The sequence below is a fragment of the Salvelinus namaycush genome, chromosome 9, assembly GCF_016432855.1.
Source record: "Salvelinus namaycush isolate Seneca chromosome 9, SaNama_1.0, whole genome shotgun sequence".
Classification (NCBI taxonomy): Eukaryota; Metazoa; Chordata; class Actinopteri; order Salmoniformes; family Salmonidae; genus Salvelinus; species Salvelinus namaycush.
The window spans coordinates 48173437-48188785 of NC_052315.1; the positions used below are offsets into that span (position 1 = coordinate 48173437).

Below are 15349 nucleotides of genomic sequence, written 5' to 3' on the forward strand. Positions count from 1 at the left end.
ATGAACTTATTGCCAAGTGGAAAATGTTTTTATTTATCTGTAGTAATCTGCTGGCTAACGTCAAGGGTCGACGGATCTTTATGGTGAGTAGACAAACAAAATGGAACATGGCACCAACCATTAATGCGAGTGTAAAGTTAATTGAACATATATTAAATATTATGCAGTGATTTATAGGCTATATGAAAAATAAGTATAGCCTACACAATGAAGTCTGTACTTTATAGTAGGCTAATAGGCAAGGACACGTATACTGTAGGCTATGATCTGTCTTTAAATGATTGTTTTAATTAAACTAGTTGAATCATTGCCAAAAATTGATCATATGTTTGTGTGTAAAATAATATAATGTATCCCCCAATAACGTTAGACATGCATTTCTTTAATTTGGACACATTTTATAGGGCAGATCATTTTTTATTTCTTTATTTGAGTGTTATAGAAGCCTAGTTTTTCCATTCTTTAAAAAAATAACCCATCATTGCCACAAGGACATTAAAACAGATTACATTTGCATGGTCCAAGCCAAAACCTCAACTTTCTATGTAGTCAGTGGTGTAAAGTACTTAAGTACAAATACTTTAAAGTACTACTTAAGTAGTTTCTTTGGGTATCTGTACTTTACTATTTATATATTTTTTACTTTACTACATTCCTTAAGAAAATATTGTACTTTTTACTCCATTTTCCTTGACACCCAAAAGTACTTGTTACATTTTGAATGCTTAGCAGGACAGGAAAATAGTCAAATTCACGTACTTATCAACCGAACATCCCTGGTCATCCATACTGCCTATGATCTCGCGGACTCGCTAAACACAAATGCTTTGTTTCTAAATTATGTCTGAGTGTTGGAGTGTGCCCCTGGCTTTCTGTAAATAAAAAAATATATAAAAAAGGGTGCCTGGTTTGCTTAATATAAGGATTTTGAAATTATTTATACTTTTACTTTTGATACTTAAGTATATTTTAATCCAAATACATAGACTTTTACTCAAGTAGAATTGTACCGGGTGACTTACTTTTTACTTGAGTCATTTTCTATTAAGGTATCTTTACTTTTACTCAAGTATGACAGTTAGGTACTTTTTCCACCACTGTATGCAGGTACATGGGAACCCTTGGGTCGCAAGTGATGTGCGACAACATCCCAGGGTTAGTCAACAAACAGCGGCAGCTGTGCCGCCAGCATCCCAACATTATGCAGGCGATCGGAGCCGGGATTAAAGACTGGATCGGGGAGTGCCAACATCAGTTTCAGAACCACCGCTGGAACTGCAATACCATAGAGCGAGACCACAATGTGTTCGGACGCCTACTGCTGCGTAGTAAGTATTGAGAAAAAACCTAATGTGTAAACCCCACCTTAAAAATATGAATTTAAGCTATTAAATGTATCCAGCGCAGACGTAGGTTTATATTTTCTGACTGAAATACAGGTATGAACTGTGCACAAAATCTATTCATTTTACAATAAATTACTTCTACTTGCCGTTATCATTCACCTGATGATAAGACAGGACATTACTTTTTGACATGGCATATGATGGGTGTCCCTGGGTCGCCGGTTTGCCTAGGCGTTTGTCCCTTTGCAAGAAAATTGTGAAAACCCCTGAAATAGCTGATATGCTGGGCTGTTTCTATTGTGTCCTGGGAAAGTGATATAGGCTACTCATCTTTGTCCTCATTTACAAGACACGCACGTCTGCACAATAGGCTTGTAAATGGTGATCTTATCATTCACATCTGCTATAGACTATAGGCTCCTAGATCAGAGGCAAAATGGTATGCACTTTTTCTCCAACCAATTATTCACAGTGGTGAACCTATAAAGTTCTTCTAGCGTTTATCAAAGTGAAAGAATTCGTGTGAAATGCATGTTCTTCCTTAACAGATGTTTTCCCCCGTGCTTGCATTGCATTCCATGCATTGTCTCACTTTACTGTCATACATTTATCAAATTGACGCGCGCGCTTGCTGATGCTCTGATCGGTTTCTGATCCAATGCGCGGCGTGTTTATAAAACTGCCACGCCTGACGAATGTGGGAAGTCAAGAATAAGAGTGTCACCTGACCAACTATGGACTAATCAGTCCTACTAATTACTTCGCTCAATTTTGGAATCTCTTTTTAATTGGTATACAGCTCAGGATTCACTCTAAACCTTGGGGGCGATCATAGAACTTGATGCCCAAAATAATTACCAATTCATGTTCCAGTCCTGCTCCTATATTCGCCCTAAATTAATCTGAGGCGGGAACAGTTTCCCGGATATAGATTAAGACTAGTCCTGGACCAAGAAGCATGTTCAATGGAGATTCATCATTGAAAGTATTTTTTAGTCCAGGACTAGGTTTAATATGTGTCTGGGAAACAGGCCCTGAGAGTTCAGTTTAATCTGGTTATTTAATTGGGCCTGTGGTATTCATACTTCCCAGGCACGGCTATGGGTTTGTCACACGACATTAGGAAGCTGCTCTGATTGGCAGCATTATCGCTGTGGTACCGTGAGAGCTACTTTTTGTCTATGTCAGGATGCTAATTTAAAACAATTACTGGGGTTTCTTTTTGGTTTTATGTTTTCACCGTTTTGGTTGTTTTATTCTCCCTATTAACCGTGTTAAAGACACTCACCCACAGAAGAGCAGAAGTTGGATGTTTCCTGACTGGACACCAACTCACACAGGCATGCACACACACCCTTGTTGTCATCTATAGCCTTTGATCCCACAGATCTCTCATCAGTTACAAGAGCAGTCGGGTCATACGGGTCCTTTATCAGACCATCGCTGGTAAATGTTACCCATTTATCCATCTCAGAGTTAGATGAAGCAAAGCACTGCCATGCATGAAATAAAAGACTTGAAAGAAAGCAGTCATGCAGGTACACCAACAGCAGCAATAACCAGCTATCTCTTTCTGTTTTGTGTTGAAGCTCCAATGAAGATCCTATTTGAACTGTGACACTCCCAAGTGAGATTACGGATATAACTTTTACGTAATGCACGATTTCTGTAGATTTTCTATGCATCTTTATGGGATTCCTAGATGTTATACAATTTATATCTGCGTATTGGTGTAACTTCTAAGTGTGTACAATGTGCATATGTGTGCTTTTGTGCATTTGAGCCTTGGCCCGCGGGTATGCCTGATACGTGTGTCCACGTAATTTATCCCATTTGGTGTGCATGCTGTCCCAAGCGTGTGTGTAGTGTATGTGTGTGTCCAACCAGTGTGCTTAGCCTCCCCCTATTCCCCCAGGCAGTAAAAAACACAACTCTTGTGTGTATGATGTTACCTGTGTTTGTCTGTCCTTCCTGTCACACCCCTAATGCTCATTCAGTATCCTTCTCTCCCTTTCTTCCAGGCAGTCGTGAAGCAGCCTTTGTGTACGCCATCTCCTCGGCCGGGGTGGTCCACACCCTGACCCGAGCCTGCAGCCAGGGAGAGCTGCAGTCGTGCTCCTGCGACCCCACCAAGAAGGGCTCGTCCCGGGACGCCAAGGGGGCGTTCGACTGGGGCGGCTGCAGCGACCACGTGGAGCACGCCATGAGGTTCAGCCAGGCCTTTGTAGATGCCAAAGAGCGGAAGGAGAGAGATGCCAGGGCTCTGATGAACCTTCATAACAACCGCGCCGGGAGGAAGGTGGGGTTCAAAGTTCATACACACTGGAGGATGGACCAGAACCAACTGGATCTAGATCAGTGTTGAGAGGAATCACCAGACATTTTACATATTTTTTTTATTGTTCCTGAACTATTCACACCTGAATCAAGTAGTCAAACACTGATCTAGAGGAAGTATATCGACTGTTACCCAGTTCTTAACACACACCCTAACATCCTACCACCACTCTACCACCAACTTGACACACACCTAGCTCCCTGACTTGCATATTCTCCCTCATCTCCCAGGCAGTGAAGCGATTAATGTCTCTGGAGTGTAAGTGTCACGGCGTGAGCGGCTCCTGCAGTGTCCGGACCTGCTGGCTGGCCCTGGCCGACTTCCGCCGCACGGGCGACCATCTGCGGCGGCGCTACAACGGGGCAGTGCAGGTGGTCATGAACCAGTATGGCACGGGCTTCACCACCGCGCAGCGACATCTTAAACGGCCCAGCAAGAACGACCTGGTCTACTTCGAGGACTCGCCAGACTACTGCATACGAGACCAAGAGTCTGGTGAGTCTGGCGTTTTCAGATTTACTCCACAGCTCTCGATGTTCAAAGCAGTTATATACACTGGCATTGGACAGACAGGCAAGCAAGCAAAGAGACTGACTAGAGTGTGTGTGCTGTCTTGTCTATTTGACATCTGACATGACTGTCTGTCTGTAGAGTAGACCACCATACTACTTGTCCATAATATCTTCAGTATGTGGTAATATCTTCAGAGGGTAAGCGCTCAGTCTCTTGTACTTTAGGGTTATTCTTCATGCTGCACTGGATAACACCAGATGTAGAGTGTGTGAGTAAGTGCAAAAGAGAGGGATTGCGTTTGTGTACGTGCGCGAGAGAAGAAAAGTGTGTGGTTGTGTGTGTGTGTGTGTGAGATGGTAAGAAAATAAAGTGGGTGTGACAGAGAGAGAAGGGGATAAAAGTGTGTGGTTGTGAGATGGTAAGAAAAGTGTGTGTGATCCGGAGGACCTGGGTGCCTGTCAGGCAGCAGGTGATCCGAGGCGATCGGGTGTCGGCCAGTTTAAGGGCCATTACACAGTTCTTTGGGATGAAACCCGACCTGCTGCACACTGCTATAAATTACCCACTCTGGAGCAAGGCACACACACACACCTCTGCACGCTTGCCCATCAAAGCCAACCACCCCTAATGTAGACCTGGGGGGCCTTTCTGAAGTTGCTTCCTCTCTTTGTCTCCTCTCCTTCATTACACTGACCTAAAGTCACAGGATAGGTGAAGGTAATCCGGAGAACAGGTATTTCATGTCAGTGCAAGTGAAGGAAAGGATACAAGGAAACAAAGCTGGTTTAGACTATTGAGATACTCAGTCTCACAGTAGGCTACCTTCGCTGTTTTGATGACTGTGTGATGTACAGTTCTGTTTTGAACACTGATTTGTACAGTACAGTTCCAGTGCACGAAGGCCTTTTATGGGCTGTGAGCATGGAGAGTTCACTGATCAGAGCCCATCTTGTGAGAACCTCTCTCCACAGACATTAGCTCCAGTCATCTGCGACGACACACACACACACACACACACACACACACACACACACACACACACACACACACACACACACACACACACACACAGTGGAGACTGCACCCCCTTGTGCCTCTCCGAAGTGTGAAATCAATTTCCCTCAGCCGCATGGAGGCTCAGGTGCTAAACTCATCTCTCGGCGCCCCCTCATCTTAATTCAATAAGCAGACGCCAGGAGAGAAGAGAGGGAGAGGGAGAGAGAAGAGGGGAAGAGTGTTTGTGACGTCACCCCTAGCAGTACAGCATACCGGGACTGAAGGAGGGGTGGACACGTTGTCAGGAGTGGGTGGAGTCTCGCCGTGCCCAGACATTACCTGGCTGCTCTCCCTCTTTCTATACCTACCTCGCTCCTCCTCCTCAGCAGAGGAACAGATGGAGTCAAATGGACAGAGGGAGAAAGAGCAGCGGGGCATAGAAATAGGCTGCCTAGAACAGACATGATCTGTTCCCAATCCCAAATCGACTCCTAGCTAGCCCCTTTAAGACAGGACATTTACCTTCCCCTGTCCAGGGGTTTCAGCATAATGCAGAGGGAGCTAAGGAAGCTACTTTAGACTATTGAGATGCATCCCATTGAGGTTTGAGTAGAGGCCTCAAGATGAATATTTACAATGTATTGATCAGTTCATCGTGTAATTATATTATGGGCTGATTTCTGGGAGTGAGTCCATTAAGCCCGTCAGACGCCCTTGCAGCGTCCTCATTCTGAGATGGTAGGAGGTGCAAGAGTGTATGACAGCCAACAGGGTGTGTGTTTGCGCCAGTGAGACTGTGTGCCAGCCAGAGTATACGCCAGCAGTATAGACAGAATGAAGGCGCCTGGAAAATTAACACCTGATGAAGACCCTGAGCCCCAGCTGATGGCTTCTATCATCAATCTCTCATCTCTCCTCCGCCATCCTGCCTCTTTTCATCCTCTTATCCTTCCCATCCCTTGCTGTCTACCCAGTTTAGATTGAGTATGCTTTGTTCTATTGGAATGATGTCAATACCTGTAGGGTAGTGGGGCTTAGACCGCTGTTTGCCAACTATCACTCTATTGCGGCTAAACTCTGGATTGCAGCTAGATTGCTAGGATTTTGATTAAGTATATTTGGCGAGTTATGAGCACATTTGAAAAGGCTTATATGTGGGTCACAAGGTAAAACAAGCTTTAGGAATTACTGACTCACGTATATTCTCTCTTCATTTCTCTCGCCCTCTTCAGGTTCGGTGGGGACGGGCGGGCGGGTATGCAACCGGACATCTCGCGGCGTGGACAGCTGCGAGGTGATGTGCTGTGGCCGGGGCTACGACACATCGCACATCAGCCGCAACACCAAGTGTGAGTGCAAGTTCCACTGGTGCTGCGCTGTACACTGCCGGGACTGCAAGCTAGAGGTGGATGTGCATACCTGCAAGGCCCAGACGTGACCATAGTGAACCATCATACCACCAACCAACCGCTTGCACAACGTCTGTCTGAAATGGCAGCCTATTCCCTATTTAGTGCACTACTTTTGACCAGAGCTCCTATGCCACATGTAGGCTACTCCGCCAATAATGCCTTTTTACAGTCCAAAGTTACCCAATCTAATTTTGTTCTTCCCTTACATTCCATTATATTTATTTACTTTTTTCGAGTACAAAATAACCTTTATGTAAATACAAACTCTGTAATTTAAAAGAAAGTTCAGTATAGATGGGTTAGCTGACCATGTCACAAACTGTGTGCGCACTTCCACGGGGCGGAAGTCCGCGCGGTGTGATTCTGGAAGGCCAGATTGCTAGCAAGAATGACAAGAAACTGTCATGTGGGGAATCGTAAGTGGCTCGTTTCATGTTATTCATTGATACCAGGTCTTGTTTTGAGGTGTTTTGACTGATTTCATGTCAATATGGCTAAAATTAGCGAGCTAGCTAACCAACAACTGGAACGATGTATTTGAGAGACAAGTGCTCATTGTGCAAATGTATTTCTTTTCAATAAACATTGGGGACATGTCAACTATCTAAGCCAACCCCCGTTTGTTGCTAAACAACCCAATGTCTACATAGTTTATGGAAATTGATAGCAGACCTGACCACAACCCCCTTTCCTCAGCAAGCCAGTTACAAAACACAGTTTAGTCACCTAACCTCCAGCTATGATCCAATATTTATTAAAATGTTGATATGCTTGACAAGACACAAAAAGTCCTGTCTTTTTCCACTTTTTAATGATGACAATTGATCACCTTTTTTTTTGTACAACAAAAAAACGGTTTTACATGAGATTTGAAGACAAAATGAAAACATATCAAACAAAGTCAAAAGCAATTCAGAACGCCATGTTTCCCTTTTCTTCTTTCTCTTCCAATCCATCCTCACTGTCCGTCTAATCCATGATATTGGCACAAAGTGTGTCAGTCAAGTCCGGTCGGGGCTGGTCACTGTCAGATGCGTGTGAGCTGGTGCCACAGACTGGATGGCAGGATGCTCTCCACTTTCTCCATGATGAAGTTCAGAGGAGCAAACAGGGTGCTAAGAAACTGGAGACAGACAGCGGAGAGAGGAGATATTAGAACACATGACCTCTCACACACTACGCCAATTCCTACTGGAACCAACGTGAACCAGATCTTTTTCGGAACATTTCAAGGTACTGTATGTAGACGGCCTCCCAAATGCTAGCTAGAGGCCCATGGTAGGAGCTCCATAACATGCCAGTTTAGAATGTAGCCATCTCAACACATTTCAAGGTAGGTAGTGTGCGTTGTCGATGACCTCAAATGCTAGAGGACCATGATAGGAGCACTGTAGCATGCCAGTTGAGGTACTGTGCTCTATGGGGCAGAACCATAACTTTTCTCCCGGGTATGTTGACTACTGACAGACTACTGGCTGTGTTCTAACCCCTGAGAGTGGTGGTTGACTCTCGGTCAGCGCCCCGTTCCACACCCCCTTCTCTCTCTGTTCACTCCTCTCTAATGTGTTTTGGCAACATGCAATGTGGGGGATAGGGGCTCCCTCAGAGGGATTGCGGGTCATGGAGGCTCGGCTTTGTCAGATGGCAGATAAAAAGGCCATCAGGGAAAGAGAGAGGTGAAACGAGCACCTCGTTTACACGCTAAGAGGGAGAGAGGCCCTGTTCCAACCCTTTGAAGATGCAGCCTTCCTTGGGAGAAGCCACTGATCTGATAGGTGAAAGCCAAGTCGTGTTTTCATCAATTCAATCATATTAGATCAGTGATTACTTTAAAGTACATGCCCGGTGAAAATCTCACTTCAAAGTTCATATTCTGTTAATAACTCATACCCAAATATTGTTGACTCATCATATAATCGTATTTGTGGCCAAAGGATAAATTGGAGGAAAAACCCCACCTTAAACTTGTATCTCAAAACAGACAGTTTCAAAAACGCTTGCTATTTCCTCGGATGGATGAGCTAGCCTGAGGAGGATGAGCTGGCCAATCACCAGTCTAATCGCATTGTTTTTTTATGACCTGTATCCACCCACACAAGTCTGTTGTTGGGGTACACCGACACCGAAAAGCAGCTTCTTAACATACTTACTTAGACATTTTTGGAAGGAAAACTATTTCACTCATATTGTAAATAATTAAATGTCATATTTCATAGCAATCTGGAAACACTGGACAATTACTTTAAGGAAGCGAGTAAGGAAGAAGGTACATCTGTTTGAACCCTAGTGTGTAAACCAGGTGCTGATTAGTTTGTCTTAGAAGAGTGCACTTTCAAAGTATTGGAAGTGGGTCAGAGAGCTTGTGCGTGTGTATACACGTGTCTGACCATTCTTTCTCTCATTCCATATACCAGAATGCTGCTATTGGTGAGGACATTCTCACCTTTATGGCTAAGGCGAGACTGCAGGTGAAATGTTTGAATCCTTCCAAGGAATGTGATTTGTGAATTCAAATAAAGTATTTAAAATGTTTGTGTGTGTGTGCCATCAGCTCTTCGCAGGCAGCACCCAACCAGTGTGGGGTCAGAGCAAGCCCCTGCAGAGGAGATAGTAGCTGCTGATTGTGTCACACCAGGAGCAGAGACATGAGCTCACACACATTCCAGGGGAGTGGCATCAGACAGTACAAGCCTACTGAGGAAGAAGATTAGGTAGAGGAGAGGACAGAGCCCTCCACTGGCAGATGGGAGAGGGAGTTGTGTAGGTTCTACAAGGGTGGATTCCATAGTCTGAAGCTGCGTCCTTTACTTATTTCCTTCCCCGCATCACCACTGATCTACAAGAACTTACATTGATAGAGGATGTTGCAACTTGTATAGAGCTTGGCTAGTCTCCCGTCATCCAGACTTGATGAAGGCAGGTCTATGATTGTTAGAGTCTGTCCAGGACATGAACGCAACCAAATTAATGGCCACCGTACGAAGAATCTGAATGCAAAGAACCTTATTGGGGATTTGACTTACAAAGGCAACTGGATAGTGTGTGAGAGCGGTGCAGGAGACTCACAGCTTTAGCGAAGACTCCCATGAGCTCGGGGAACTGGTGTGTGAGGAGGGCCAGCATGGCGGTGAAGGAGCAGAGACCAGCCGTGAACAAGATGAAGAATGGCAGTTCCTTCTTAGGGTACACCGACACCTCATGAAACACTGCTTCCACATGAGAGAGATACAAAAGAGAGCATCAACACACTGTACATACTTTATACACAACGTACAGTACCAGTCAAAAGTTTAGACACATACTCATTCATGGGTTTCTTTATTTTTTACATTGTAGAATACTGGTGAAGACATCTAATGATGAAATAACACATATGGAATCATGTAGTAACCCAAAAAGTGTGAAACAAAACATATTTTAAATTCTTCAAAGTAGCCACCATTTGCCTTCATGACAACTTTGCACAGTCTTGGCATTCTCTCAACCGGCTTCACATGGTCAAGGCACACTTAACCAGCGTGGCTACCACAGCATTCTGCAGCGATACGCCATCCCATCTGGTTTGCACTTAGTCCCACTATCATTTGTTTTTCAACTGGAAAATTACCCAAAACACACCTCCAGGCTGTGTAAGGGCTATTTGACCAAGAAGGAGAGTGATGGAGTTCTGCATCAGATGACCTGGCCTCCACAATCACCCGACCTCAACCCAATTGAGATGGTATGGGATGAGTTGGACCGCGGAATGAAGGAAAAGCAACAACAAGTGCTCAGCCTATGTGGGAACTCCTTCAAGACTGTTGGAAAAGCATTCCAGGTGACTACCTCCTGAAGCTGGTTGAGAGAATGCCAAGAGTGTGCAAAGCTGTCATCAAGGCAAAGGGTGGCTACTTTGAAGAATCAATAATATATTTTGATTTGTTTTAACACTTTTCTGGTTACTACATGATTCCATGTCTTATTTCATAGTTTTAATGTCTTTAATATTATTATACAAAATATTATTACAAAATCGTAAAAATAAAGATAAACCCTCGAATGAGTAGGTGTGTCCAAACTTTTGACTGGTACTGTATACACACACAATGTACACCAACACCTTATGACACACTGCTTCCACAGAGAGATACATAGTCAGGGTCAACACTGTATGCACGCACACGCACACACACACACACACACACACACACACACACACACACACACTACAGAGGGGTTGAAGCTAAAAGAAATCCCATTACTTAAACTTAAGTCAACCTCAGATCAGTGGGAAAACTCTGACTCGAGGGCCACACAGACTTTTTTATGACCGATTTGTTTGTCTAAATGTATTTGCGGGCCAGAAATAGGGCAGTTATTTGAAAATATATAGGAATTGACTGTACTGGGCCTTTAACCCAAAATAATAATCCCCCCCAAACCTCATGCGTCATCCATATGACTGAAATCCGTTGCAGTGACAGAGAATTTTAACCCAAGAGTACACCTCACACACAACAACTCAGTCAACACACTGTACACACACATGCACTGAGTGTATAAAACATTAGGAACACCTTCTCTTTCCATGACATAGAATGACCAGGTGAAAGCTATGATCCCTTATTGATGTCACTTGTTAAATCCACTTCAAATCAGTGTCGATGAGGAGACAGGGTAAAGAAGAATTTTTAAGCGTTGAGACAATTGAGACAGATTGCATGTGTGTGCCATTCAGAAGGGGAATGGGAAAGAAGGTATGGTAGTAAGCGCCAGGCGCACCGGTTTGTGTGTGTCAAGAACTGCAACGATGTTGAGCGTGAAAAACCCAGCAGGTTCCTGTGTGAATCAAGAATGGTCCACCACCCAAAGGACATCCAGCCAACCTGACAAAACTGAGGAAAGCAATGGAGTCAACATGGGCCAGCATCCCTGTGGAACGCTTTAGACACCTTGTAGAGTCCATGCCCCAACGAATTGAGGCTGTTCTGAGGGCAAAAGGGGAGGGGTGAAACTTAATATTCATGTTTTGTACACTCAGTACATACATACATACATACATACATACATACACACACACACAAACTTGAATCCAGAGCGTCTCTTACTTGGTAACAGCTCTCTGTCTGCGGTCTCGGTGCAGATGGGGTATGGGTAGAAGAGGTGGCCTTTCTCCAGAGGGTACGGGATCATTCTAAAAGCTGGGGAGAAAAGAAGACACAGCATTCAGAATAGGTACAGTCATGTACAAATGTTTGTGTTGAGCCAAGTGGGGAGGGGTTATGCATCAAAATGGAGTACCATGAGAAAAAACTTTAAATGTTTTATTGTAATCCCTGCCCTCGAAATGTGTACGTTTGTGTGTGTATGTGCATATTACAGAGTAAAGGCAAAATGTGTAACACAACAAGCTGTTATGGCATATAAGGTCAAGCTGATGGTGTGTGTGTGTGTGTGTGTTACTCACTGCCCTCCCAGGTACAGTGGAGCAGGTTAAGGGCCCCCTCCACCCTCTTCCAGTGCTGCAGGTGAAAGAAGGCGTAGGCTATGGCCTCACTGTCCCCTCGCTTCAGAATGTGCTCTGGGGGCAGTATTAAACTTTTCATTTCTAACAGGTACTGAGGAGAGAAGGCGAGAGAGGAGGGGGGGGGGTGTAGAGCGAGAGTCAGCAAGAAAAATATAAAATGTACAACAACATAAACATATACTTTTTAATGCAAAGTTATACCAGTTATCTTACAACCAGGAGAACATCAATCAGCATTTCATTTAAGTAGCACCATCAGAAGCACAGTAGTAGTAATAGTAGTATTGAAATGAATTCATTAGGCCCTAATCTATGGATTTCACATGACTGGGTGGGCCTGGGAGGGCATAGGCCCACCCACTTGGGAGTCAGATCCAGCCAACCAGAATCAGTTTTTCCCCACAAAGGGGCTTTTTTACAGACAGAAATACTCCTCAGTTTCATCAGCTGTCCGGGTGGCTGGTCTCAGATGATCCTGCAGGTGAAGAAGCTGGATGTGGAGGTCCTGGGCTGGCGTGGTTACACGTGGTCTGCGGTTGTGAGGCCGGCTGGACGTACTGCCAAATTCTCTAAATGACTTGAGGCGGCTTATGGTAGAGAAATGAACATTAAATTCTCTGGCAACAGCTCTGTTGAACATTCCTGCAGTCAGTATGCCAGGTGCACGCTCCCTCAAAACATCTGTGGCATTGTATTTTGTGACAAAACTGCACATTTTAGAGTGGCCTTTTATTGTCCCCAGCCCAACGTGCACCTGTGATATGATCATGTTGTTTAATCAGCTTCTTGATATGCCACACCTGTCAGGTGGATGGATTATCTTGGCAAAGGAGAATTGCTCACTAACAGGGATGTAAAAAACATTGTGCACAAAACTTGAGAGAAATAAGCTGCGTGTGAGAAGGGAACATTTCTGGGATCTTTTATTTCAGCTCATGACACACGGGACCAACACTTTACACGTTGCTTTTATATTTTTTGTTCAGTGTGTGGAGGTACAGTAGTAATAATGCTACTAGCAGTGTTTGGTGCGTAGCTCCATTGTTGTGTCTTACTTTGGGGACGTGTGGGTTGAACTCCACAGCTCTGTGTATGGCTTCTACAGCATTCATCTCTGCTGTACTCAACCCTCGCCTCGACGCTGCCTCTGGAGAAAACCTGCATGGGGAAGAAAGGACACTCTCAAAGATGGGTGTGTGTGGGGGGGGGGGGGGGGGGATCAGTGTGTGTGTGTGTGTGTGTGTGTGTGTGTGTGTGTGTGTGTGTGTGTGTGTGTGTGTGTGTGTGTGTGTGTGTGTGTGAGAATGTGTGGGTGTGTATGAAAGTGTCAATGTGTGCGTGCCGGCAGGCATAAGGGCTAAGAAAAAATGTATTTTCACAATACACAACTATTTTTAAATAAAATGACCCCTAACCCATTTCAAAATGCAAATCACTCAATACCATTCTCTCTGTCGCACAAATAGCCCCAGGCTAACTTTTAAATACTACTCCAGGTAGGTGAACCACTTGGTGCCAATTTAACAGTAGTAAAAGGATACTCACTTGTCCGATACCGCCCTGGCTTTGAGCAAAGCTGCTGTGTAGCATATTGTTGCAGATTTGGGTAAACTAATATCTGTGAGGAGACAAAGCAGACATGAACAGTGTTAAGTGGAGGAAAAATAACAATTACACACAATGAAATGACAGTAGACAGGGGAGAGTAGGACAGTTGGGATAAGACCCAGAAGGGTTTACAGGTGTCAGGATTTTACTACAATACAGTCTCACTTTACTTCAAGTCATAACGGTTAGAAGTATTGATATATTATCTAATTATTTGCATTTTATGACTTTCGTTATCTAATGTCTGTCATTCAGACTTCCCCTACGGCTGGTTGTCTAATCCACAGAAATACTATCACAAGTGACATTGTTAGCGCTGCATAGATGTCTGTTAGAGAAGCATTCAAGCGTCACCAATAAGCAACGATTAACGTCGACTCTTTTCACTCACTGTGTGTGTGTGTGTGCGCCAGTGTGTGTGTGTGTGTGTGTGTCTTACCGTCGTACTTGGCTAGTACGGCCTGTACGTCTGCGTAGTTCTGTAGCTCTAGCAGCGACTCCAGCAGGTTCTCATGGATATTGAACATACTGAGGAGAGGGAACTCCTTCATTAACTGGAAAACATACAACTGTTGTTACATGTAATACCGGACAGGCAGTGAAACACAACACAGTCAGCAACATGAGTTTAGTTACCCCCGCCCAGTCCCACACAGCCTCAGACCTAGCCTGGTCCCAGATCTATTTTTTTTACTGTCATGGCAAAATTGGCATGACAATGACCATAGGAGATGACATGACAGCACAAACAGATCTGGGACCAGGCTACCTCAAACCCCCCTCCACAGGCCCCATCAGGCCTACATGGTCTATCTGAGATGGTAGAATTATTTTTATTTTTTTACATTTACTGATACATGTTCTTATCAAATACCCCCAATTGAATGAATGTCAGAGAATATCATCATCATCATCGAAAATGTATAGTGACTGAAAACGTGGGCATATAAAAACGGGGCAAATCCTAACTTTGACTAAAGTCAAATGTTCACTTAGTCCCCCTTGGACTAACTGAAAATTCAACTAAAGTGGAAACTAGGATTCACCTGTAACATCCTGGCAGCTTGGCGTATACTGTACTTACGTCTCTCATCATTTTGACAGCTTCTCTGGTTCGTCCCAGCTTTCTAGAACACATGGCCAGTCTCCTCTTAATGTACACCAGAACATTGGTGTCCCTTCCTGAGAGACACAGCACAGCAAAGTTATTTTAACTGGTATAACAGACACATGCTTACAGACACATACAGACAAATCCGTACGCGAGCACCCACAAATGCATTTATTTGCGTTTATGTAAGTGTTTGAGTGCGGGTGTGTGTGTGTGTGTGTACTCTACTCACTGTGCTGTGCCTCATACTGCGCTCCGTGGTGTTGAAGCTGTTGGCTGCGTCTGTAGCAACCTTCTCCTGCCTTCACGGCCTGTTTGAAGAGCTTCTCTGCCTCCACGATGGTGGTAGCCTCCTCCTCTGCCAGCAGGATGTATGCTGTCGCACAGCTGAGAGGAACAGAGAGAGAATTTGGGGGAAAAAACGACACAGCAGAAGATGGCATAGCTGGAGGATAAAACAGGGGGAGACAAGTACCTGCACTAAGCAAAAATATAATAAAAGAAGAGAGTAATGTGCAA

At 44.4% G+C, this 15349-nt stretch overlaps 2 protein-coding genes across 6 annotated transcripts in view; one reads left to right on the plus strand and one right to left on the minus strand.

Moving 5' to 3' along the window:
* Nucleotides 1-6631, plus strand: LOC120053521 (protein Wnt-2-like). Its single transcript, XM_039000655.1, has 5 exons — nt 1-83; nt 1108-1328; nt 3368-3645; nt 3915-4179; nt 6426-6631. Exons 1-5 carry the CDS (start codon nt 1-3, stop codon nt 6629-6631), a joined length of 1053 nt encoding a protein of 350 aa, XP_038856583.1.
* Nucleotides 6632-7336: 705 nt separating this feature from the next.
* LOC120054154 (suppressor of tumorigenicity 7 protein homolog) overlaps nt 7337-15349 on the minus strand; it is a 73883-nt gene continuing 65870 nt past the window's right edge. For 4 of the 5 annotated variants that reach the window (XM_039001585.1, XM_039001583.1, XM_039001587.1 and 1 more), the window contains 9 exons: nt 15063-15217; nt 14804-14901; nt 14159-14273; nt 13657-13729; nt 13167-13269; nt 12052-12202; nt 11693-11785; nt 9672-9814; nt 7337-7728 (listed from right to left, as the gene is read on the minus strand). In XM_039001585.1, coding sequence (XP_038857513.1) covers nt 7633-7728; nt 9672-9814; nt 11693-11785; nt 12052-12202; nt 13167-13269; nt 13657-13729; nt 14159-14273; nt 14804-14901; nt 15063-15217 — 1027 coding nt within the window. In that variant the 3' untranslated portion in view covers nt 7337-7632. The remainder of the gene's footprint in view (nt 7729-9671; nt 9815-11692; nt 11786-12051; nt 12203-13166; nt 13270-13656; nt 13730-14158; nt 14274-14803; nt 14902-15062; nt 15218-15349) is intronic. The other variant, XM_039001584.1, reaches the window with a different exon arrangement.

Excerpts from the sequence above, each read along its gene's own strand:
- LOC120053521 (XM_039000655.1), top strand. The coding sequence starts at position 1 with ATGAACTTATTGCCAAGTGGAAAATGTTTTTATTTATCTGTAGTAATC. Across the intron at positions 3,646-3,914 it reads ACAACCGCGCCGGGAGGAAG|GCAGTGAAGCGATTAATGTC; the intron begins GTGGGGTTCAAA and ends CTCATCTCCCAG. Across the intron at positions 4,180-6,425 it reads CATACGAGACCAAGAGTCTG|GTTCGGTGGGGACGGGCGGG; the intron begins GTGAGTCTGGCG and ends CGCCCTCTTCAG.